This window comes from Calypte anna, chromosome 4A (genome assembly GCF_003957555.1).
Source record: "Calypte anna isolate BGI_N300 chromosome 4A, bCalAnn1_v1.p, whole genome shotgun sequence".
Taxonomy (NCBI): Eukaryota; Metazoa; Chordata; class Aves; order Apodiformes; family Trochilidae; genus Calypte; species Calypte anna.
The window spans coordinates 41,119,859-41,144,288 of NC_044248.1; the positions used below are offsets into that span (position 1 = coordinate 41,119,859).

General features: G+C 40.7%; 1 protein-coding gene and 1 long non-coding RNA gene across 6 annotated transcripts in view; one reads left to right on the forward strand and one right to left on the reverse strand.

Annotated features, from left to right (window-relative positions):
• SEC24B (SEC24 homolog B, COPII coat complex component) overlaps window positions 1-11,023 on the reverse strand; it is a 36,882-nt gene extending 25,859 nt beyond the window's left edge. The window contains exons 1-3 of one of the 2 annotated variants that reach the window (XM_030449697.1): window positions 10,729-11,023; window positions 6,281-6,982; window positions 1,400-1,585 (exon numbers count right to left, since the gene is read on the reverse strand). In XM_030449697.1, the coding sequence (XP_030305557.1) occupies window positions 1,400-1,585; window positions 6,281-6,982; window positions 10,729-10,852 (1,012 nt within the window). In that variant the 5' untranslated portion in view covers window positions 10,853-11,023. The remainder of the gene's footprint in view (window positions 1-1,399; window positions 1,586-6,280; window positions 6,983-10,728) is intronic. The other variant, XM_030449696.1, reaches the window with a different exon arrangement.
• The window catches only part of LOC115598243, a 41,329-nt gene continuing 27,060 nt past the window's right edge, over window positions 10,162-24,430 (forward strand). For 2 of the 4 annotated variants that reach the window (XR_003987521.1, XR_003987519.1), the window contains exons 1-2: window positions 10,162-10,448; window positions 13,716-13,795. This is a non-coding gene — a long non-coding RNA (uncharacterized LOC115598243). The remainder of the gene's footprint in view (window positions 10,449-13,715; window positions 13,796-24,430) is intronic. The other 2 variants (XR_003987520.1, XR_003987522.1) reach the window with 2 other exon arrangements.

Genomic DNA, 24,430 nt, shown 5'->3' on the forward strand with positions numbered 1-24,430 from the left:
CACAGAAACACACATGCGATGAGGTGTACATGGACTTATCACTGATTATATTGATATCAATATACTCCTGATATCTTTATATATATATACATTTATACCAACATAGGTATACATGTTTCACTGATGTTGTACTCATTCAGCTGCCCATTTTCCTTAGTTTGAAGTTTGATGATGGAACTACTTGAATTTTGTGAAGAGTTCAGCAGTGACTGCAGTGATTTGTAATGTACCAAGGGCTCAGACATCACATAGGAATCACTGCAAGAAAATACCTATCACAAAAAGCAAGCACATTAAACAGCTAAAATCCTCTTTCCTATCAGAAAGATGGTCATGCAGTTTCTTTGGATGAAGGAATGTTTTTTTCTAGCAAGTACATCTAGAATAAAAAATCTATGCAGTTCCAAAATCACCTGTAAAACTGTGTAAGAACCAAGTTCAGTTGCAAAAATGTATTATTTTCCTTAACATGGCACACCTGATGCACAGATAAGTTATTTCTTTACATCCTCCACTCACCAGAAAAAGGAGGAAATGGAGGCACAGGGAAAATGTATGCATTTATGTTAGAGGACTTTGAAATTTAAGAATAAGAAACATGCTATGATAGTCATACACCAGGCTTTTAAGAATTATTTTAAATACTAGACATACCACAGTGCTCTGGACAAAGTTAATCCCTATTTATACCTTATATATTGATTTTTCTGAATTTTTCTGAAATTACCAAGAGAAAACACACACAAACACACACACACACACACACACACACACAGAATCAGTGCAGTACACTAGATTTGGAATACCAGATACAGAAACATGCTACAGTCAAGAGACAAGTCAAAACATCAGGGCAGAATTAACATGGCTGAAGAAGGGTTAAGACCCAGCTGATTCTTTGTCAATAAGCTATCAACATCAGAAGAGGAAAGAGCTTGTACAAGAACTCCTCTGTTCTACCACAAGAACTGCAGCAGTTTTCCATGGGAACTTACAGCTAGGGAATAAGGAAACAACTCTATCAGTCTGAATTTAATCCTCAGACATGCTCATGTTTACCCCTGATTTTTCAGTATAGGCTGACTTCAAAAGCTTCTTTTAAGACTGTCTTCCAGTAAGTTAAAATGGTGAGCCAGTTTTTAGAAGAGAGAAGGGCTTTTTGTGGAAGAGACAGTTAAGACTGCCAAGGCAAACAAGACACATTGTCAAAGGAAATCAAAGAGAAGAGCTAAGAGAAGCTAGAACAGAGGTGGTATAAAACAAGAACACTAAGGGAACCTGATGAGGTGCAAGAGGTGTATTCCAAACAAGTGCAGAAAAGCAGCAACAAAGCTTCCAGCATTCATATGTGCATGTGGAGCAGGGTATAGCTCTGTATTTCCCCATCCCCTTTCAGTACCTTCCTGAAGGGCTGACTCTGGTGACTGTGTCAGAGCAGGTGAAGATGGTGGCTGTGAGGAAAGGCTTGGAGCAGGTGTCCTTACTGAGGAGGTCACAGCAGGGGAAGATGATGTTCCAGCACCAGACTTTGTAAATGGAATGCTCTGGCTCACAGAGTGCACGGGCTGTGAAGAATCAGTGCCACCTAAAAACAACAGCAGAAAGCAGGAATGCTTTGGTTTGGCACATTTACACAATGCAAGCCATGACATTTGATTTCACAACACCTACAAAAGCAATAGAACGTTTCCAAGAGAGAAATTCAAGGAAGAACATATGGAAAATAAAGTTAAAATGAACAAACTGCTCTGAAAACCAACAGCAAAAAAAAAAAAGAAAACATGATGTAGTAAAATCAAGATTAAGCAGCAGCTATTTTGATTCATTCCCATAACTCCATGCTTCCATAGGTCCCTCTTCCCAGATCAGTAGAATGCAGTTCATGCAGGATATCTCCCTCTCAATATTCCCCCTTTGGAAGAAAACCTGATAGCCAGCTGGGCAGCAGACCAGTATTCTACCTCCCTCACTGGGCTGGCACTTTGTGATTCTGGTAGTCAGTTATGAGACCAAATTCCAAGCAATCTGTTTCAGACAATCCTGAGTATTCCACAGAACTTCTGATGTGTTTTAAACATCTGGGCTAGATATAATCTGCTTTAAAAAGTCAGATTACTGCTTTGAGAGATTTAACATAGTCCAGTTGAAATTTCTGTTAGATAAGGACAATATATAACTTCAATTAAGTTACCCTTTAAGAAGGTCAGTCTGCTTATAAATGGGAAAAAATAAAAAATCATATTATGATTCCTTCTTAAACAAGCTGGTAGTCCAAATGGTTAAAAATGAGAACAGAAAGGAAATGGTTTGACCAGTACTACTTGGTAAACAAACACAAAAGTTAAGCAAGAACAAAATTCACTCTTTTTACAGAGTACTTATTTAAATTGCAGAATTCAGTTTAGGATGCACACGTACTATTATCTTTGCTTCTCCTGTACATATATATTGTAGCAGTGCAGTTCATATGGTCCCTGACTTTTTCTTAAATAATGGAGTTGGTATCTAAAAGGATTTTATGGGGGAGTTGAGGCTTCCTTTACACCCGGATTAGGTGAAGATCTAACACTTTCTTGCCAAGTACTAATATCTATTCCCAAGCAAAAGTACCCCAAATGTCCTCCAAAATTATCTGGATCCTTTACATGGAGGTAAGAAAATGTTTTTTAAACTCAGCAATAAAACAGCATCATTTTTTCTCTGTACAAAAATCCAACCTCCAAGATCACATGTTAAGCTTTCTCTGCTGAATTATTTTTTAAAAGCCATAACCACCTAAAACCAAAGGAAACAACTGGAGAGTTATCTTGCAACAGTAGTAGCTATCATCACATGAGACAATCTACAATCATGGTAATTATGCTATCCATTTTCCTTATTTCTGGCTAGTAAGAAGATCACACCATCGGACAAGTACTGATCAATTTAGCATGGTGTATTTTAGCTCAAAACAAAGCTGGACTGAGCAGTAGTTTAGAGGACAAGGTTTCCCATCAGCTTACTCAAGACAAGCCCGAAACCCAATGTCACAAGAAGCCAAGACCTTTGTCAGGCTGCAATAAATATCAAAGCCAACCACAAGGGTCAGTGCTTTGTTTTTCACCTTCTATTCCTCTCATCTTTAACATGCTCTCAAGTTTCCTCTTGTGCCTTTCAACCATTGCATCTCTTGCACTAAAAATGCCCAAGTATATCAGTTACAGAAGCCATGCACTGCAAGGAGCTATGTTACAGAAAGAGTCCACAGAGCTCTGCAAATCAGCAGTGTAATGCATAATTTTCCTATATCCTATGACTTTATTTTTGCTTTATTTCCAACTTGATCACCCACAGGTCATCTTGATTTCCTGCCCCTCCTTCCTCAAAACATAACACAATTCCTACTGAGAGATTTACTACTTCCCTGTCACTTGTTTTCACCAAGCATCCTCTATCCCTGACTTGCTGTATTTCAGCTGCAGCCCTTCCCCTTTTTCCAACCCCACCTATATTAGCAGACTTACAGGATTATAGCCTACATTCCTATGGAACTGGGGCAGCAAGGACTTTAGATCCTGATCTGACATGAGGGGAAGTATGTGCATGAGATAGAGAAATTAAAGTGTCTTCTGCTCAAGTGGACCACCTATTCCTACCAGAGAAAAAAACAAGATCCAGGAAGCAAAGAAACCCCTACACCTGCAGAAGTAATTCTCTATTTCACTCTCTTCAAGGAGTCCTATAAAATCTGGGCATCCTGGCTGACATCCACATTGACTGGAAAGCACCAAGAAATATCAGTGTGTGCTGATTTCAGCTGAAATAAGCTGGAAAAATATTAAGGAAAGCTACTGACCTAGAAAGACAAAAAGCCTAAATAATATTAGAGTGTTATTTACACAGCATAACTCTGATTCTGGACATATTTGTATCAACATTGTTCAGCTAAAATACAGATTTTAGAAGTATAACAGGACATTTTTGCTAAATAAAATTAGTCTAAACCAAACAAGCAGAAAAATACAGCATTAAATAATTTAATTCTATATTATTTATACTTCCTAAAGCAAGAAAATTATTCTCACTAGGTACTATTAATCAGTTAAAACAGGTTGACTTCTAGGAAAAGATGCCTCTGAATTCAGCAAACTTCCCTGAAAATACTTGAGGGATTTCACACAGCAGCAGACAAAGTTTCAAAAAAAGATTTTGTTGCAGTTTTGTGTACTCAGCACTTGACATAGAGTAGCTGAGGGGTTTCATCTCAATAGGTAGAGCATTTTAGAGGTTTTCCAAGGGTCTACAGAAATTGGTTTATTTAAAATTCCAGTTTTAAGTGAAATGCTTAGGACTCAGCTGATTCACATAGAAAATAATTCAGAAATCACCAAACTTCTGAATGCAAGCCCAAGTTTTCTGGGAAAGTCCTGTTTAAAACCACACCTTTTATTAAAAACTTGGCATTCCTACATATAGACACTGTTTCATTTTCATCACAGGGAGCTCTCAGCATTCATTGGCTGCAGAAAACTGCTATTTAAAAATATGTTAAGACAGCAGCATCCTGAATGACAGCTAAGATTTGCTTATTTGTAGGATTTAAGGACTGTGAGGAGACCTCTTTCACTACCACAACCAGTTCTGTCATCATCTGTTTGAAATTCAAGTGTAATATTACTAGTTTTTCTTGAAGGACTTGTAATAATCACTCCCTTAAAAGCAGCACTGGATGGTTCAGAAGTAAGACTATCCAGTGATCACACTGCTCTTCAAAGTCTAGTCAGTTCCAGTTTCATCTTTAAAACAACTGTTAGTCATAAGAAAGGATTGTTATAAGCAAATAATGTATTTCAAAACATCCTCAAAGGGAATAAAATTAACAGGCATTTAAATTAAAAGCTTTTGCAATTAAAACAATAACAATGTGAAAGAATAACAAGTCACTTTCACATTACTCCTGCAAATCTTACTGTTCTGGAATGTTACTTGCATTCTCCCAAGACAACCTATGGATTCTGTGCTCAACAGCATCAATGTTTTGGGGGAAAATTTTAAACCTTTAGTCCTTTCAAGAATTCATTTTCATGCTCAGCCTTGAAATGCCCTGAACTTCAAAAGCTCCTTGTTTTTCTTTGTTAAACCTTATTTTGTTTCATGTTTGTGAAATAGTACAGAAAATGGCACAGAGCATCTCTCAAACTTCTCAAACTACTCATGACAAAGTAGTTCTAACTCAAACTACCAGCAGGACACTCTGTATCCTAATCTTTTGGGGAAAAAAGCAATACTGGAACTAAACTCAACCTTAGTATGGATTGGATGACCTTGAGTTAAGCTTTGTTGTTTTTCCCAGGCACAGCTTCACCATAATCAAACCCACATTCTTTCATAAATCCTTGGTCTTAAAAAACCTCTGCTACAAGAAGTCCTAAAATCATTCCAGTCTTAAAGTATAATTTGAAATATCTGGTAGAGCAACAGAAGCATTCTCTAATATCTAATCAGAAAAAGAAAACCACAGCTTACCAGTCACAACTGCATCAGTTGCATGAAGTCAGAAAATTACCATTATACAAAGCAAAACAGTGTTTTGCTCCATAAGAAGTTTAATGTGGAGGCACTCCCACATCTCTAACCTCTTCCATTCTTCCTACCAAGCACTGTCTAACCTATATATTTAAGTTTTCCCATGACTGAGAATCTGCAGCTACTAGCAAAGACTCAGTTATTCTGTGGGCACCTTAGCAACTTTATTCTCTGCAGCTACACCCCTACTAAAAACCTCAAATTATATCTTAAAAAAATCATCTAAAACCACCAAAATTGCTCTTTCATTAAAATGTTTATAAAAAATATTATTTATTGCCACCAAATCCATGTCAGCTTCTGCTTTCTCTGAACTTTCTGAGGAAGAGTGCATGCATGTTAACTTAGGTAAAATGTGAACCATGACTTAAATCTTCCAGCCAAAAAAGGAAAAAGGCTCCCTTGTGATTAACAGATATTTCAGAAACTACACATTCTGTCACAACCACATGAAAAAATTCCCAAGACCACCTGGGTGAAAAAAAACAGCAAAATAAGACCATGGAGATGGCAAAGAGTGTATCTTCTTTATCTCTTACCAGAAAGATGTCAGCTTCTGCAAGGACTGTGGTAACCAGATGTGAATAGTTCCAAGAATGATTAAGGACAGAATTCAAAATTAGAGTACAGAATTTCATATACTGAACAATCAACATGATTTCTGGTGTTTCCCAGACATACCTGGAAGCTCACTAAGCTTCAAAGAATACCATACCTGTATTTATTTGGTTGTTTACTTTAGCAACCGACCCAGTGAGATTCCTGCTGAGGTTGTCTTGGACAGACTGAGCAGAAACACTGGATATTGTGGAATTGTATCCCACTGGAACACGTTGTTGAAGTGAATGAGGTACTGATGTACTCTGGCTAGAAAAGGTATTTGTCTCTTTGAACTGTCCAACAGCAGGCAGGCTCTGAGAGGTAAATGCCTGCCCATAGACACTGCCAGCAGCCACAGGATAGGAAAGATGAGGATACATGGCACCAGAAACCACGGGCATGGCGTAGTGATCAGAATTAAGGGGAAATCCCTGAGATGCAACAGAAGAGCTGACAGAAGTGCTGTAGTGATTACCAAATGCTGAATATGACTGCTGAGCACTGGTGATCAAGTAGGATGCAGATGATATTGCTCCTTGGGTAGGTCCTTCAGCTGACCCCACTGTCTGGGGAGTAGTTTTGTTGTACAACTGCTGTGATGCCTGTGTACTCAACACACTGGTAGCCACAGAAGGTGTCAAAGCATTTTGTGCTGGTGCTGAATAGTAAGGAGGGTAGTAACTGGCTCGGTACTGGTCATCCAAATGGGAAGCAGCAGCTTTACTGGGCACTTGGGAATAGTGTCCTGAGGGTGCACTATAGTTTGGAGGATGTGAGCCATAGCCAGAGGGTAAGTGCATCCAATTCTGCACAGGACCTGAAACACAGAGAAAATGTCACAGATATTAAAGGTGCATCTGATAGCAGTGCCAATAGACCCCGCTTACTCTAGCTGACAAACAATTAGCTGCTTCTTGTTTTCTGTCACAACTTTGCAGTAATTTCCATCAGCAGAAAGAGTACGATTGTCAAATACAACATTTGAAGTAATTTGCAAACACTCACCCAGAAGTAACAAAAAGCTTGATTGCTTCCATTTCCAAAAGAGGCTTTCATGCCAAGTCTGCATGCCTCACATTTGCATTTTCAGTATTTTTAACAGTTCATATTTAAGCAAACAGTGAACAACAGTAAGCACCAAACTGATGTTTTTAAGTATCTAGATACAGCAGTATGCCTTAAAGAAACTAACTGACTATGGAAAATTAAAAGCTGCAGTCAAACCTATTTGTCAAAGTATAAATATGCAGTTTATTCTCCCTTAAAGGAAAGGGATTTTGATAAGTCCTTAGCAGCTATGTGAACTCTAGCAGACTTTGGGCCTTTTTTCAGTATAAATGACCAAATTTAAAAAAAATACACCAACAATTTAGGTCTGACAATGCTTATTGCTTTAAGCTGTTATGTTGTTTAAGATGCCAAGAAAAGATGCTTTCTCTAAACATGCACTTCTAAAATATGTGGAATAAACTGAGAAGATATAATTTAGAAACTGGTTTAGAAGCACCTGACTTCTAAATAAAGGTTGCATCTCAAACCATCTACTGTAAAGTTTTGCAGTATCTAGCTCTGATTTTAAAACACACACTACACAGATTAAACTGCCAATACAATCAGTCTCTACATTACAGAATTCCCATCATCTTCATTTATATTTTTAAGTAGACCTATTTATAAGTTTAAAACTATACATGAGTATCCAAGGGTAAATTCCATTAAGCCCTCACTATGAAAGACATAGCCAACTTACAAAAAATTACTATTTTTAAATTTCAAACTCCTTGTCTTCTGCAAACAAGTTTTACTATAACAGATGAAAGATTATTCCCTTTATCTGAAGTTTTCTGTCCCCTTTATTATAAAGAACACCTATTAATTTTCTGTAATGTTTAACATCCTTTCACCTACCACAGTTCCTCCATTTATACCTCACCTTTTATCTTCTCAGCATTGTCTTTCAATATACTGCTAACACTGAAGTCCTGCATTGCTACTGGAAAAATTAATCATCTCTCACAGTAGTGATTAAACAAGAAACATTCTACTACGCTGAAATTAGGAAACAGGTAACTTTCCAATCAGATACAAAGCCACATCCTAAACTTGCAACACTTTACTCAGAACTGTATGTAAAAAACCCACTAAAGTTATACTGAAGTTTGTCTCCAGGGGTCTCAACTGGACTTGGCCTTTGGACCAGGCAAAAACCAAAACTTAAAATTCTTTTTAATATCACTGTACATGCAACAGGTTGCTTACTTTCTGAAAACAAAAAAACCCAAAAAACAAACCCATAACAGCTCCTCTTTCATCAGATCCCAGCAACTTCAAAGTTTTACTCTAAACATCCTCATTTTGTGAAAACAAAACACTGAGCACTCTAAACATCTGAAAGGATGCAATGGTGTTTTCTTAAGCTAATATAGAAACAGCTGTACTGACTTAAGTATCTTACATTTTAAATCCATTATAATGACATAAAATTCAACTTCAAAAGCAATGATAACCTTCTGTGTGCAACTGAATTTCGACTGGACAGGAGCAGTCTTTTTCTGATACAATTTCCCTCTACATCCCCTACTTTCAGGATTTAAAAAAATAAAAATAAAAAAGAAGCCTCAAATCCTGTGTTACAACTCCAGCAGATGAGTACTAAAAGAAGACAGATACACTAATGTAACAATTCTGGCATACTGCTGCAGAATGACACAAAATGACAGATTAAAAAGTTCTTGCATAAAAATTATCATCACACAGACATCTCTGCAAGATCTCTTCAGGCACACAGAAGCCAAAGCTAGCAAGCTATACAATAAAAATTCAGGACTGTTACCAAAGAGTGTATAAAGAAAAAGTATTTCAGAGAAAATAAATGGTCTACAAGCTGTTAGTAAAGAGTATTAGCAGCAACACAGAGCTAATTAATTAAGTAAATTAAAGTAACAGGCAGTAATGACCCTCTTTAAAGTTACTGTTTCATTCAGTTGAAAACCACAAGAACATACAAGGTGAGTTTCTATTTGTTTCTGTGAAATGTGCTTCCACAGTAGTGACACTATAGTGGCTGTTTTCCTGATAATGGCAGTTTTTATTAAATGCCATTAAAAAAAAATAAATCAGTATTTTCTGAATAATACTGATAAAACTCAGCATTACAATACTAAAGCCTGGACAGATCTGAGGCATCAGTATTGCCCTAAAACCTACTATTTAATTACCATCCTTTTCATTCAAAGAATCACAGAATGCAAGACCTTGGAAGGGACCTTTGCAGAACCTGCTAGTAGGTTGACCTGCAGCATCCTGAGCAGGTAGCACAGGATAGCATGGAGGTAGCTATAGAGATAGCATAGACAGAGAAAGGGCTGCCTGTCCCAGTGCTCTGCTACCTTTACAGTAAAAAAAAGTGTTTAAGTTCAGGTTGATTCATCTCAGTGACTTCTGCTTTATCTGCAAATTCTATCAAAACCTACTTTACAGGCATGCAAGTGCTTATCACCAAACAACCCCTTCTGGACATGAAAAATACTAGTGGGTAAAAAATCTTAGAGGTTGTTATGCTGGATACTGATCTCTGCAGTAAAAAACACAGAGGCACAAAATCGGCTGACTGCAAATAAAGGGTTTAACAGTAGGATATAAAAGCCCATCCAAAAAAGAGGCCCAACTTAGATACTAAACTACGATTAGGTGAGGACAAAGACTATACAGTCACCGGGAAAACTTAACGAGGGGTATTAATCAAGCAGGGATTTTACAGCACACCAATTTAAAACGAAGAACTGCATGCTCTTTATTCTAATTTACACTCAAGCGAGCCTCAATATCTCTCCATCTGAAAAAAAAAAAAAAAAAAAAAAAAAAAAGCAGCAAGTCGGAGGAAATTTGAGACTTCTATTTGCTTTTCAGTGACCCACATTTCACTGGTCCAATCTTGTTTACTCAAGCTAAAGATCCAGCCGTGTGAACGCCTCCTACCTTAACGTTGATAAACAGTTATCCTTAGTTCCTAAGGACTCCTCTCCCATCTACACACTCCGTGGGTTTCGACCCATTTCCCGCAGAACCGCCAGAACCCAGGCCTGGAGGTGCCTTGGCCTCCGGAAGGCACCAAAGCGGGAGCCACAACCCGGAGCGGCTCCCAATCCGCCGAGAGCAGGCGGTGGGTACCCCCCTTTCCCTCGCTTTTTCAGCGAGGTTGGAAGCGGCTGCTCCTTCTTCTTCAAACTTAACTCCGCACACCAGCGGCCCGGCCCGGATCGAGCCTTTCCCGAGCGGTTCCGGTGGGTTCTGCTGCTTTTAGAAAAGAAGCTTTCGCTATTCGCCGGTACCGTCGCGGAGCACCGGGCCCTCACACACCCTCTCCCCTACAGCCGCGGCCTCGACCGCCCCGTATCCCCCCCCCCCCTCTCCCCTCCGCCACCTCAGGAGAAGGGAAAAAGGAGCAGCCCCACCCCGGGCACCCCCCCCCCAGCATGGGGCCCCCAGAGAGGAAAGGTGAGGCCTTTCCCCGCCGCACACCCCCGCCAGCGTTAGGCCCCGCGGAGGCCTCCGCTCCCTCACCGTTCTGGTAGCCAGGCGGGCCGGCCTGAGGGGCCGCGGCCTCTCGGGAGGCGCCGGGCCCACCGGGATAAACGGCGGCAGCGGGGCCGGCGGGCCGCGGAGGCAGCCCGGCGGGCGCAGACATGGCTTCTCACAGGGTTCCCTCGCTCTGCTTCGTTCCTTTCCTCCTGCTCTTCCTCCTCGCCGTCCGCAGCCGGCAGCCCGGGGTCGCCGAGAGGCCGCGGCCGCCCCACGGGAGCGGGGAGGGCAGGAGCGCGCAGGCGGCCCTCAGCGCCGCTCCCGCCGCCACCGTCCTGAGGCTGGGAACGCCGCCGCCCACAGCCCCCTCTGGTGGCACCTCCGAGGAACTGCACACCCCGAGGGGAAGGGACCTGGACATCCCTTCTCCCTCCTCCCCCTCTTATCCTCCCTCCCTCCTCTCTCACTCCTTCCCTCCCTCCCTCCCTCCCTCCCTCCCTCCATCCCTCCATCTTTCCCTCCTCCCTCTTCCCTCTCTCTCTCCTCCTTCTCCCTCTTCTCCCTCTTTCCTACTCCCTCCTTTTCCCCCTCCTCCTCCTCCCCCTCCCTCCCCTCTCTCATCCTCCTCCTTCTCCTCCCTTCTCCCTCCCTCCTTCCTCTTCCCCCTCCTCCTCTTTCTCGCTCTCTCCCTCCTCCTCTTACTCCCTCCTCCTCCTTCTCCTCTTCATCCCTTCTCCTCCTCCCCCTCCTTCTCCCTCCTCCTTCCTTCTCCTTCCTTCTCTCTCCTTCTCCCTCCTCTTCCTCCTCATTCCTCATTCCTCCTTCCTCCTCCTCCTTCTCCTTTCTCCCTTCTCCTCCTCCTCAGAACAGGCCTGAGGGACAGGCAAGTGGACCGGCCTGAGGGGGGATGAGGCCCATACCCGGTCCTTACACCCCTCACCCTTTTTCCCGTGGATCCAGGCAAAGCTGTGCTTTCCCTGCACATCTTGTGTTCCCTCTGTGCCCAGGCTTTTCCATCCTCTTCACAAAGGGAAGCACTGGTAAGGTTCCCCTGTTGGTAGAGGATCTCAGTTTAGCACTTTGTGCACTTGGTCATGCGCAAAACCATTTGAATTTTGGCTGTGTGTCTGTCTCTGCCACCTACCTGTCACCTGTCCTTCACTCAGATGCTGTTGTGAAGGCTGAATTCATTGCATTCATCTTTTATACATTAGGTACAGAAGTCAAAAACACAATAATAACATATACCAGCGATGCTATAGTCAAGACGAGGCCCAGTGACAGTGAATTACCTTCACTTGTTACATACCAGTGCCTTCCCTGTTTATATGCTGTTTTTTTTCCTATTGATTATTACATGAGTCTGCCATTAAATAATACTTTTTAAAATACTTTGCATGTATTCTAAGCCAATGGTCCCATTCTGACTGTTGCTGTTCCTTGTTCAAAGTATGCAGGGCATTGAAAAAAATATTGGAACAACCATTTTAAAGTTTTTAACATTTTTAAGTTTCTCAGCTTTTACACCCAAAGTATGCAGAGGCATCTTGCACAGGCCCCCCCATTGGCCCTTTGATAGTGTAGATCTGTCCTTGAAAGAAAGAGATGCTTCTCCATGTCCTGATAAGCCAGGGCAAGAACCAATATTCTCAAAATACAGCAAAGTTCAGTTTCTTCATGGAAAAAAGATGACCTTAAGGTACTAAAGGACTAAGTGACATGGAAATGGTGTGACATGGCCATAATTCAAGGACTCTTAGCAGGGGTTACTCTAAAATGCTGATAGTCAGATTGTCATCCAGCTTTGGTGCAGTGACCTCCTGAATTCTCTCTCAGAGTTATTTTATTGTGATAGGGAAACAAATTACTGCTGCTAAAGCTGTTCTTCCTTCTTTATAACCCATCCTCCATCCCACACAAAGTGCTTTGTGAAATGAATTCATAGCAGCAAAAGAAATCAGAAATAGGGGAAAATCAGTTGTTTTGTCTTTTTGTTCTCAGTTCTATTTTAGAAAGTACATAACTGCTTCCTTGTCCTATGACTGTCTTTTGTCACAGCTTGAAATATATGTGAATCTGTGTTTTGAAAAAGGTTTCCCTTTTCATGGTCTTCTTTCTCTAACTTCTAGTGCTGTGAGACTGTAGATATATCCTATATCACAATCTCTGAAAATTACACACAAATTTAAGACCAAGCATAGGAGGATATACATCATTGTGCTGAAAGCAACAAGAGGCAATTGGGAATTTTCCTGGTTTTTTTGGATGCTTTTAACAAAACCTTTTCCACAGCTTAATTATTTTTTACAAACAACAATTACACTGTGGTTAAACCCATTCATCCAATCCTGCAAAATCCAGATGTGTTGGCAGCTGGAACACAAGACCCTAATGGACATCCACTGGAAACTCAAATTCATTAATTTTATGATGAATTTTATGATTAATTTATGATGAATCTGAATGCATTAGTAAAAAATGAATATTAATGTCTGCTGTCTATTCCATAGTGCAAAAAACCCCACAGGAACTGGCTCATCTAGGCCATTGTTTCCACTTAGTCTAGCAACAAGCTGCAGGAATAACTAATTCTGTGACCATCTGGTGGGGCTTAATTACTAATAGATTTATTTTGACTTTTGGTGCAGGACACTTTGCAGTTATGAAAATAAACACTAAACCATTTGACAAAAAAAAGTCCCTCTGCTTTTGGGGAAGCAAAACATGACAATGTATCTCCTTACCTATAATCTGGTACAATGGCATTAAATATCCAAACCTGGAGAGGAAAAGTTGTTTTTGCAGAGAAGAAGATCTTGAAACAATATAATCATAACCTGAGTTAGAAATTATTTTGTGCATTAACATAACTAAGCCAAGTCTTGTTCACCTTGCCATACACTTTAGAAGGAAAATGCCAAAATGCTTTTTTTTTTTTTTCCCAGAGATTATTCTCTGTGAACAAAATATAGTTGTGGACACACCAGCTCAGTAATAAATTTGTAACTCTTCTCCTGTTTTTCTTACAGGAAGTGGGCCACTTCAGTGCAAAGTCATAAAGCTTCAGGTGTTCAGAAGTACCAGACTGTATTAAGATCCCTGCATCTGGGTAAGTTGCCTGTACTCACTGTTGTGTGATGCTTTCTAGAAAGAGGAAGGCAAATCAAGACTCTTAATGTCACTGTAGAGTGAACCTCTGCTTGGGTGACCTCTGCATCTGTCTGAAGGATAAATTCCTCCACCCACTGGGTGAGATGTGTGCTATACCTCATTTTTATCTGGCTAATTAGTAGGAGATGCCACAGGGTAGATGTGCTCCACCTTAAATAAATGTCTTTCAAAGATCTAAAACCTATCAGAGAAAGAAAAATCCAATGTGATGCAGTTCAGCTTTCTTACACGTGTACAAGATGACTTTTCATGTACTTTATTTTATTTATTGTCCAGAGGAACTGTCTCAGCAATGAGCAGAGCTTCTGTTTGTCTACCTGAAGCACTTAGCATGTGTTCAGACTGGGTGCACAAGACTGCCCCATGCTTAATTTTAATGTTTGGGTTGTTTTTTTTTTTCTGAAATATTTATACCTGTAATGGAAAAGGCTCAGAAAACAGCAGGATTTGCCTGGCTGTAGTTTCATCAGCCCTAAGGAAAATCTTGCACATGCACCCTCTGTATGTTTGCCAGTTTCTATGCAGATCATAGGGTAAAGGAGGCTGCCACTGCCAACTTGATGGTCACCCAACTGCCTTTGACTGCCTTGTCATCAACAACAATCCAATTGTCACCATCCTTATGTGGTGTAAGAGAATTACACCACTTGTAAGTGGTGTAAGAGAATGATTTAGCTCTTCTCTGGGCCAAGGCAATTAGCTCTGCTAACTGTTACAGCTAATTGTAGCTGGGTGTAGTTAATTATTATGGCCTTTTTATTTGAGACTGAAAGTCAGAGTAATTGTTCCATTCTGTAGCCCCTAATGATGGGTCCCATTCCTGTTCACAGCCTAGTCTGTAATTTCTGTGGTACCTCTTCAAATCTGGAAATATGATGTGTATTTTCACTTAAATTGATACTTCTGATTGGCAATTTAGTCTGGTAAGCCCCTTGAGAATACAGTGTAGATAAACACACATATCTGCATCTAGACTTGTAATACCCCTGGGCAGTTTCACCAGCTGCAAACTTCAGTCTGTGGCATTAATATTTAGATATTTAATATTTAAATATCTAATATTTAGATATTTAATATTTAGAAATCGCCAGGCAAGCTCTGACTAAGGAAGAACTTCAGCTATAGCCAGAGCTCTAAGTATTTTTGTTAAATTGTGTTCAAAGGGAAACTCCAGCCACAAGCTTTTGTGTGACCTTGGAGGACAGCTAAATAAAAGCAAGAGAGGCTGAGGGATTTTTGCAGCTGGTGTGCCACGTCCCAGCTGCAGAAGCAAAGGGATGCTGTGATCCAAACAGGACAAACATAAGCTCATGAAACCTTTTCAGTTTTCAGCTATTAAAGTTTTATGGCTTTCCAGTAATTTTTATAAGACCTGTAAAACTAATAAACCCCTGAAAGATCTATTACTCTCTGGCAGTTTGATATTTTATAGGTTTTCCATTAGGATGGAACAATGACTCTTCTGATCCACTGAACCCTGTGGCTCCAGATGTGCCACTTGCCCCCTAAGCAAAGCTTGCTGGTACTTCTGAAAGAGAAACGTGGTGCAAACATGGGAACTTGTGTCCAAAAATTCTCAGTTTTTCTGGATGCCTACACCCCTAGTCTCCACTGGGGGCAGTAAGAAACCCACAAACCCAAAAGAAAAGCCAGTTTCTCCCCTACATCATATGGCTCCATTATTTATGTACACCAGAGGTTCTGAGGAGTTCATTCACATGGTCCTACCCTTGGCTTCAAAAGATTTCTCATGTGAATGATGAGATAGACTCATGTGAGCCCTCAAACCATCCAGAACTAAAATAGAAGATAATTAAACCATTGAAGCACAATTAAAACTTAAGAGGACCATGCTATGGATTAACAGCTTAAAGCATAGACCTCAAGGTCTCTGCAGTGACACTTTAGAAACTCTGGTTTTCTGTGTACATTAGAAACAACATCATGAGCTGAAATTGCCTCTGTCCTTATCTGAAGAGACTTCTGCCCTCTGAAAGTAGTTGAAAAATTCCTCTCACAAGATGTTTTGGCAATATTTGGGAAGGTTTTCATGCCAATTACACACTGTGCACTCTGGCTGACCAGGGCCAGACTCTGCAACGACAGCCTTGTCCTCTTCAGTGGGGCTGACCCTGGAGGATGCACATGAAGCTTCATGCTGGTAGAAAACACCTTTTTCAAAGGTCAGATTTTTTTCCTGAATAGCAATGCATTGTTTTCACTTGAGGAAACCTGGAAAGTACTTTTCACTGAGCAGAAGAATAAATAAATCTAATTAATAAAATGTTAGATTCGTATAACACCAGATGCTTGAAAAAACTGAAATAATAATGCTTAATTTCCCTTCCAAGCAGAAGCTTCCTGGAAGCATTCTAAAACTAAAACATGTTTATTTAAAATCTTTTCATACATTTAAACTGCCTACCTAAAGTATCCTTATAGTTATGCTGACAGCCTCGATCTTACTTTGAACTTTTTAAACTGTCTTTCTTTCTATTTGTGTCTTTTCTATCTGTGGCTTCTTTCCAGCAGTTGCCCCCTAATTAAATTTCATTTTTCACAGTGGGTGAAATTCACCTTTTACTTCTACACCACTGACTTCTGTTGAAATAAGTGGAGGCAGTAAAATTTCAAATTCTCCTAAATAGGAAGCAGTGGAGCACTACCTCTGCTTAGCACCTCTTTTGCTAAGACTACATTTACTATGCCACAAGATAAAATTGTAAAAATGACATTAAAACTCAGTAGCTTCTTTTGAGTAGTAAAGTTCCTAAATCTAAGTTTTGGGTTTTTTTTTAACCATAGAATGTAATTTTTCCTGTGTAAAGTTCAACTGACTTTTGGTGTGATGCTTTTGCTTCAAAATGAAGTGAAAATACATCTCTGCCACCTTATCTTTCAAAAGCAGCTTGTACTGTGTGGCTTCCCATTGTTCTGGAAGTAGTGCAGACGTAGCTCACACAAGACAAAGACAAAGGGGAAGCATTTTTTTTACAAAGTAGGTCGAGCTGTGCCATTAATTCATGAGTTGATCTGTTTTTTTTCTGTAGATGCTTGCTATGGTTTGGGACAAACAGACATCCCTGCTTCTTAGCCCATAGTGAGGGCTTTTCTCTTGGGTTTTCTTGGGTTTTTCTCTTCCTTCAGCTTCTCTGTGATTGCTTTTCTTGTAACCCAGTCCCAACTGGTCCCAGTTTGGGGTTGGTTCTAGAAGTAGATGAACACATGCTAACAAACTATTTATTTCCTGCAAAGAGAGCAGCTCCAGTTTAACATCACTTGGAAATGTGGTTGGATATATTGTGTTGCAGAAGTACTTTCTTGACTGCTGTAGAATGCAAAATAAGAAAAGCTGATTAAAGAACTGGTAGCACCTGAAATGCAACTCAAAGATTTGTATTTGGTTCAGCTCCCATCATCACCCTTCATTTGATGTCAAAATGCCTTTTGTTTTTATACCAGGCTGACCCAAAAGATCTGTTTATTTCTTTTCATTTTGGCCAGAAGATCAAACCAGCCATTTCCTTGTATTTCTTTTAGTATTTAAACAAGTCTGCTGCAGAAACTTGTGCCCGAAGTTAATCGTGTTTAAGTACCTTCTAGCTTAAGGATGTTAAGCATATGTCTGAGTCTGTTCCTGTGCAGTTTCTGAAAGCAAAATACTGCCAGAAAAATCAACTGGACAGGCCCCATTTCCCCAGCTTGCTTGTTCCTAAGAGTGGAGATTACATTTACAGAAGATAAATTAACCCAGTGTGACCTGAGGTGCCTGAAACTGGGAGCACTCACCCGCACGTTCACCCCTGAGAGTCTGGGGCTGTTCAGGAAGCAGCAAATGCCATCATGCAAAGCTGTTTTTCCTTTCCAGCTATTTTCTTTCCATCTCTAGGCTAGACTGGAACAGGGCAACTGGGGTTAAACTCAGCCTTCCTGTTCAGAATTTCATGCTGTTAACTTCCTAGAGCTGTGACCAACTCCTGTTGCTCTTGTTGCACAGTGTTTGCTTTTTCTACACCAGGACTGTGTCACAGGACCAAAACCTTTATGTACACGTGGGGTCAAGAAAGTAGAGAAATGAGGGACCCCTTTTCCCATCTCCTTGGAGACCTGTGAGCAACTGAGAAGCCTGTGCTCAAGGATTTTATTTTACTATTCCCCAAGTAAACGAAGTCATGGAGAGAGCTGGTCAAGCACAGGGAGAAGCATAAATAAATTGCCCCCTGAGAAGAGCTGCAGGCATTCACATTTCTCATCTGCAGGAACTGTAACCAAGAAGCATTCTGCTAGCTTTGGACATGGATCTGTCCCCAGGTAATTTGTTCTGCAGGATTTCAATTTGAAAAAGCACCAATTTTCAACAAAAAGCAGGGAATAATATTAATTTTTTTTTTTTAGTCTTTACTTTTAAAAAAATCAGTCATCCACTTTCAGAATTTGAAAAAGAAAGTGTGGTGTCATTTATAAGAAACAGTGTACAAGATGGCAGCATTACTGGCAGTCAAATAACAGGGGAATCAGTAGGATGCCCCATATTTGAAATAATATCTGAATTGAAGCAACATAGCCAGTGATACTGGTTACTAACTGTATACAGGGGTTTTTACTTGCCAGGTTTGACAGGTTGGACAGTAGTTCAGAGAAAACATTGTTTTACAACTTGATCAGGACCACAGCTTTACAGCAACCGTAAAGCTGCTGGAGATATTCCCCCTTCCTCTGTGATGCAGTGCTTGCTTTAGGGTTTTGAGGCAATAAGAGGAGTATCAGTTGAGATTTCGATGGGATTTTCCTACCTGAGAGAATACAGTATGGGCTAACAGAGGTGTTTTATTGGGGAGAGAGGCAGAGAGGACAAAGAGGAGAGGGTTCCACATCCTGGGCCTCAAGATAACACCAACACATTTCTAATTCTTACTTCAGATGAAAGATAAGCAGTTGTTTTCAGGATTTTTTTTTTTTTGAATTCTAAATATTAAGGAGCACCAGCATCCAATCCTCTTGAAGATTTGATCTCCTGGTTCTTCAGCTATACTTAGTTTTCTGAACGCACAGAAAAATAGCACTTTCTCTGCCTTTTCTTCTTTGTAGTGGAAATAGTCTACATTTTCCCCCCAAATACTCTTCATCTGCTAAGCCTTTCCATATTAATCCAGTAAAAAAGGCAACATTTAAATGTAAATGGTGACTTGTTTGAAGTTCACATGTTTGGCTCTGATTGGCCAGAGCCTCTAAACTGTGCTGTTTTTCCAGGCTGTGAGACCCTTGAGGCAGGGTCTGTGTCTCCCTCTGGGTATTGTAAATGTCAATCACACAGAGAGTGCTCAATAAATAAATAATGCTGGTTTTGTTACTGCTGTATGATGTTTCCCTTGCCAGAGGAATTAGAGTGGAGCAGAGATCAAAACCTAAATGAAAAAGAAGTACTCTGATTTATCTGTGCAGAGGACAGGAAACCCTGGGAGCTCACTCCTGCACAAATTCAATGTTGCTTCTTTGCTTTTTTTTTTTTTTTTTTTTTACCACTGGAGATTGAATACTTGAAAAACTTGGTCTGTTTTAACATTCTTCAGCAGGCTTCAGAGAAAACAATTCTGAAGCTCCAAGCAGCTGTGAATTGGGGTAATGCAAACATGGATATAATGACCAAGGAATTAATTCAGGAGGGAGGTTCCCTTCCAAATATAGACTTCATTTGATTCAGGAAAATCCTGAAACATGTGCCTGATATTTAATCTTGATTTCAAGAGGAACTAAGGGGGTGCTTAAGCTGCCCTGAGTAGTGACTGTCACTTGAATGGGGATTTTTTTGTGGTGTGCCCAGCAGTGGCAATGGGCAAAGGGAATGCAGTGGGTGAGCAGTGGTTCTGAGGATTATGCTCACTCTGTGAGTGTTGGAAATTCTGTGCTTAGTTCTGTGCACACTGATGAACCCAGCTTGAGCCTGATAGCTACAGAAGTGTTAACAGTGTCTGTAATCTCTCTGCTGCATTTAAAGTACTGAAATCTTGGGCATCTCTCTAAACCTTTTTATAGAAAATCCCCAAGCATTCCCTGAGTTGTTTGTAAGTGGTTACCTAGCTGGAGACTATCCACAGTACTTTTATAGCTTGATGCAAACCCTTTTCCTGTTTTCCAGATAAAACAAGAGGATAAATTCTTCATTGAGAGCAGCTTAGAAATTAAGCAGCCACCTTTTTTTCATTTAAGCTGCTAAAAGTCAGGAATTTGGTAGTGTTAAATATAAGTTAGGTATAAATTATGGTAAAATTAGGTAAAACTACCCTGGTATAAATTAGGGTAAAATGAGACCTGATTTCAGCCTTGGAGAAACACTTCCCACAAAGGAGCTTTGGACCCTGGGTAGCTGATGGGAAGGATTCTGACCCTCCCATTGCCAGATCCTTCTGTAACTCAGGAGCCAGCCCCTTACCCCAACAAACATAAATATAAATAACTCCTGTGCACCACCACTACCAAGACCTGATCCAAACCGGTTCCTTCTGTTGCACAAACACGTGGAAATGCGGGAAAGAAAAAAATTCCCTTTTTCCTTGCCTTTCCCCCTGAGCCCAGGCAGCGGCCACTAGGAGATGCTGCTGGATGCGGAATGCATCCTCTGCTGGGAAAGGGAAAAAAACTTGGAGCACTTTGAGCCACGGCAGATTTTTTTGTAGCCATTTAGGGGGGCAATTTGAGACAGAGATATGTACAAAGCTGTTGTGTTGAGTGAAACCCTTACTAAGAGTTTGCAGTCATTTAGAGGGAGGGGGGCTACTTAAGCACTTTAAAAGAAAGGCATTGCCTTTGAGTGGGATAGAAATGACTAACCCAGGAATTTACTTCTCTGATGTAGAATATTGACTTCTGGGATTTGGCTAACAAAAAAAGGTTTGTGTTTCTCTAGGTGGAAAGTTTTAGCCTGCTTGATAATGTGACTTAAATAAATATTGGGAAAAAAAACAACCTTTCGGGATAAAATGAAATTAAAATTCAGGGATGTAATTAAAGAGAGAAATTAGAAATACACATGGGAATTCAAGGGGATTTTCTATGTCTGGGCAGAAATGCGATAGGCTTAATGGTGATTCCAGTTTGAAGCTAAGGTGTTGGAAAAGCTTTTTCTGGAACTGTGTTGAAGAACTTCCAAAAAAAATGAAGATTAACTGCAAACTCCATTTATGTGTTTAAATTTGCTTGTTGCTGTAGCAAAACTACAGATGCTGAGCAGCTTTATCACCCTCTGCAGTTGCTGGGGATGCCATGAGTGCTTGTGTTGCTCCTTTTCCATCAGATAATATTGTTTTCTGCAGGTTTGGTGCCATAAAATGAAGATTGTGAAAATTAGTGAACTAATGTAAAAGTTGTATTGTCCTTGGGCAACATAAGTGGCTATTCATCCACAGGGAACCCACTTAGCACTAGCAATCTTTTCTCCATCCCTTTCTTGACATGTTCACTCAACACTGGGAATTTTTCTGCTGGCCTTTTTTTGTTTGTTTTTGTTATTTTTTTGCTAAGGACTCTTTGAGGAGTGGGTGGGAGAAGGGATACTTTTGAGAAGCATTTTGAACATATATGTTCCTGCAGTTCTCTTGCCCCTGTTTTTATAGAATAAGGCTAACATCTTCATACTTGTGTGTTTATTTTTAGATACCCTTTTTCCATATTTAGTAAATGCATTCTAAGCCTTGCAGAAAAAAGAGGCCATTCATTTGGATAACTAAATACAGGAATTAAAAGTCCAGAAGTATGTATAAATAAGTAGCTTGATTCCCAGTCAGACTCAGCTCTGTGCATTTATTGCCCCACCATATGGAGGTACTATATGCTGCACCCAAAGCAAATATATGTTCTTTAAAGTGCTGTTTTAGGAAAAATGTGCTCCATGCACCTTCCATCACTGCTGCTGACACTTTTGCAGCCAGATCCTGCTTCTTACTTGCTAAAGGAGGGCATGGCACCCACTGTCTGGTGGCTGCAGCAATGGGAAGCAAGGAAGGAATTGGCCCATGGTAAAGCAGCAACAGGAGAGGCAGGAGTGGGATGTAGGGAGTGGGTTCTGAGGTCCCAAGGAAGATGAAAGTTGATGTGGAGAAAGGGGGGCAGGGGTGCCACATGATACATTTGACATTTTTGCTTGGGTCAGTGGTAGTCAGATATTACAGCAAGATTCCAGGTCAGCCTTCCCAGTAAGCCAACTGTAATTCTGTGGGGCTTTGCAGGGAGAAGGCAGGGAGATAAATATACACTGAAAGGATAAAGTAACTCTTTAAATTTAATTGAGTAAGCTGGAAAAGTCTTTTTTGATCAGAAAGCCTATGCTGATAAACCCTAAGCTTACAGGAGAAGTATGCCTTGTAGAACAGGGAGCATAATGAAAAATACTTTAATTTTTAGTATTTCTATAAGACTTGTAAATATTCCTTTTGTGAGAGGTAGACTTGCAAGGCTTCCAAGCATCCCTATATTCTATGGAAATATTTCTTTTCTTTTTCTCAGCAACTGGTTGGAAGCCTGGGGTTTTTATTCCAGCCATACCACTGGCAGGACCCAGCCAGAGGGTCTGCCATCAACATTTGAACCAATTTCTGGTTGTTTTTTTTCCTTTGCAAACAGGTGGAAGAGCAGGCCCTGGTACAGGCAGCATGAGGTCTACTTTAGGCACAAGTCACTGCTATTAGTTGCCCATAAAGTGGGTGCAGATGTTACTGGTGAGCAGAGGAACATTGGAAGCCTTTCAAAGGAAATGCATTTAAGGAGGGATTTGAAGGAGGAAGTGGCAGGAGCTTTGCATGGGAGAGGCTGTGATGAAATGTTTAGACTTGATCCACAGATGACAGGACAACATCCAGGGCAGTGTCACCAAGCAAATCAGAGGATACTTGATCTGCAAGTGTCAAGCCTGAAGAGCCCCTTGGCTACTTGTGAGCATTTCACAGTGAATTCTTTAAAAAGTTACCCTGAAATGTGTTCCTTCCTTTGGGAGGAGGATTAACAGTGCTCCTAGGAGTATCAAAATGGGATGCATGCTCAGTTGGAGGGGAATCTTGATTAACAAGTCTACAGTCACAGAGGGTGAGGAAGAAACTAAAGATAGTTGATGCCAACACTGCTCTTCCAGCAGGCAGGCCCACTGTTGTGTGTGGTTTTCGTAGGAAATTCTTTTCAAAGCTAGCACTGGGGAAATGGAAATCCCTTTAATGTGCACATGATGGTGTTTTCAGTGCTCATCAGAGCAATCAGGAGCTTCTTGGAGATAAGTCTGGACACTTTTCCTTTGCCTGATGGGAGAATGCCAGCTCTGCTCTAACCTTGCTAAAAAGTACATCTTTTCCTAGTGATTAATTTGCAGAATTAAAATACAGAGATTGAATAAAGGATGAGATGAGGAAATATAAGAGGAAGAAAGGAATTAGTTAACTGGAGGCTCTGGTCAAATCCATTCTTCCTTGCTCTCACATTCTCCACTGGTTATTTAACTGCATCCCACCCCAAAGTTCAGCTCAGTGTGTATGAATGTAGGGGATTTCCTCTCTCTTTTTAACACACAGATGTACCTAAATGCATTTTCATAGGAAAAAGGGGACTCTGGTCTTACAAATGCTTTTAACAGGAACGGAAGCCCAGTGTTGTCTGTCCTTGAGATGCCTTGAGACTCTCCAGATGGGGTTCAGATCTTTGTCTCCTATCAGTTTCTGATTGACCCCTCACCCAAACGAATTACTGCAGACTTATGCAAACGGGAGAGCTGTAGAACTGGACCTTTTGCTTTTCAGTGTGTACCCTATGGTGTTGACAATTAATCTTTTTAAAATCAAGCAAGATGAGATAAGAGCAGTAAGGTCTGGTAACACAGCCGAGCCGTGTGCGGACTTTGGGTGATCCTCTCCTCTTAAATCACTGCCCAGTTCCTTCAATTACCCAAACACCAAACCCAGAAACTAATCTATCTAACCCATAAGTATTTCTGGTCCTAAAAAAAAAAAAAAAAAAAAAAAAAGCACCAGACAGTGAGCTCTATATGCAGATTGGGGTCACTTTTTGCTGTCATTATTTTAAAGTGATGCCTTCTGAGTGGCTGCCACCATTGCTGTCAGAGCAGACTGGTTGCTGCTGGCACTGTGCCTTCTAGCAGAAATAGTTTGTTTTTATAGGTTTCTGATTCTTCACATGTAGCAGACCTAAGGCATTTTATTCATTCTTTTTCTGGCTGAAGGTGGCCAGTTCTCATTCTCCTTTTATAGTCTGCATGTAGCTAACAGCTACCAACTGCTCTCATGGAATGAAGATGAGGCTTTGTAGTAACTCTATACTGCAAACAGCTCACTGGGTCTGTGGCAGGTCCTTCAGTGCTACCCCACTGTGATCCCACCTGAAATTGGTGTTCCAGGTCCCCCAGTCTCTCCTTCACTATCTAATTCTCTGCACTTGCTTCCTGGTGAGGTTCCTCAACCCCACTATTACTGCAGAGCAAAGCTACATTTTTTTAGGAAGGGCTGAAAGAAGCTTTTCTGTCTTGGCAGGCCAGCATCTAAAAAGTGAGAATGTTGGCAGCTTCATCTTGGGCTTGGCC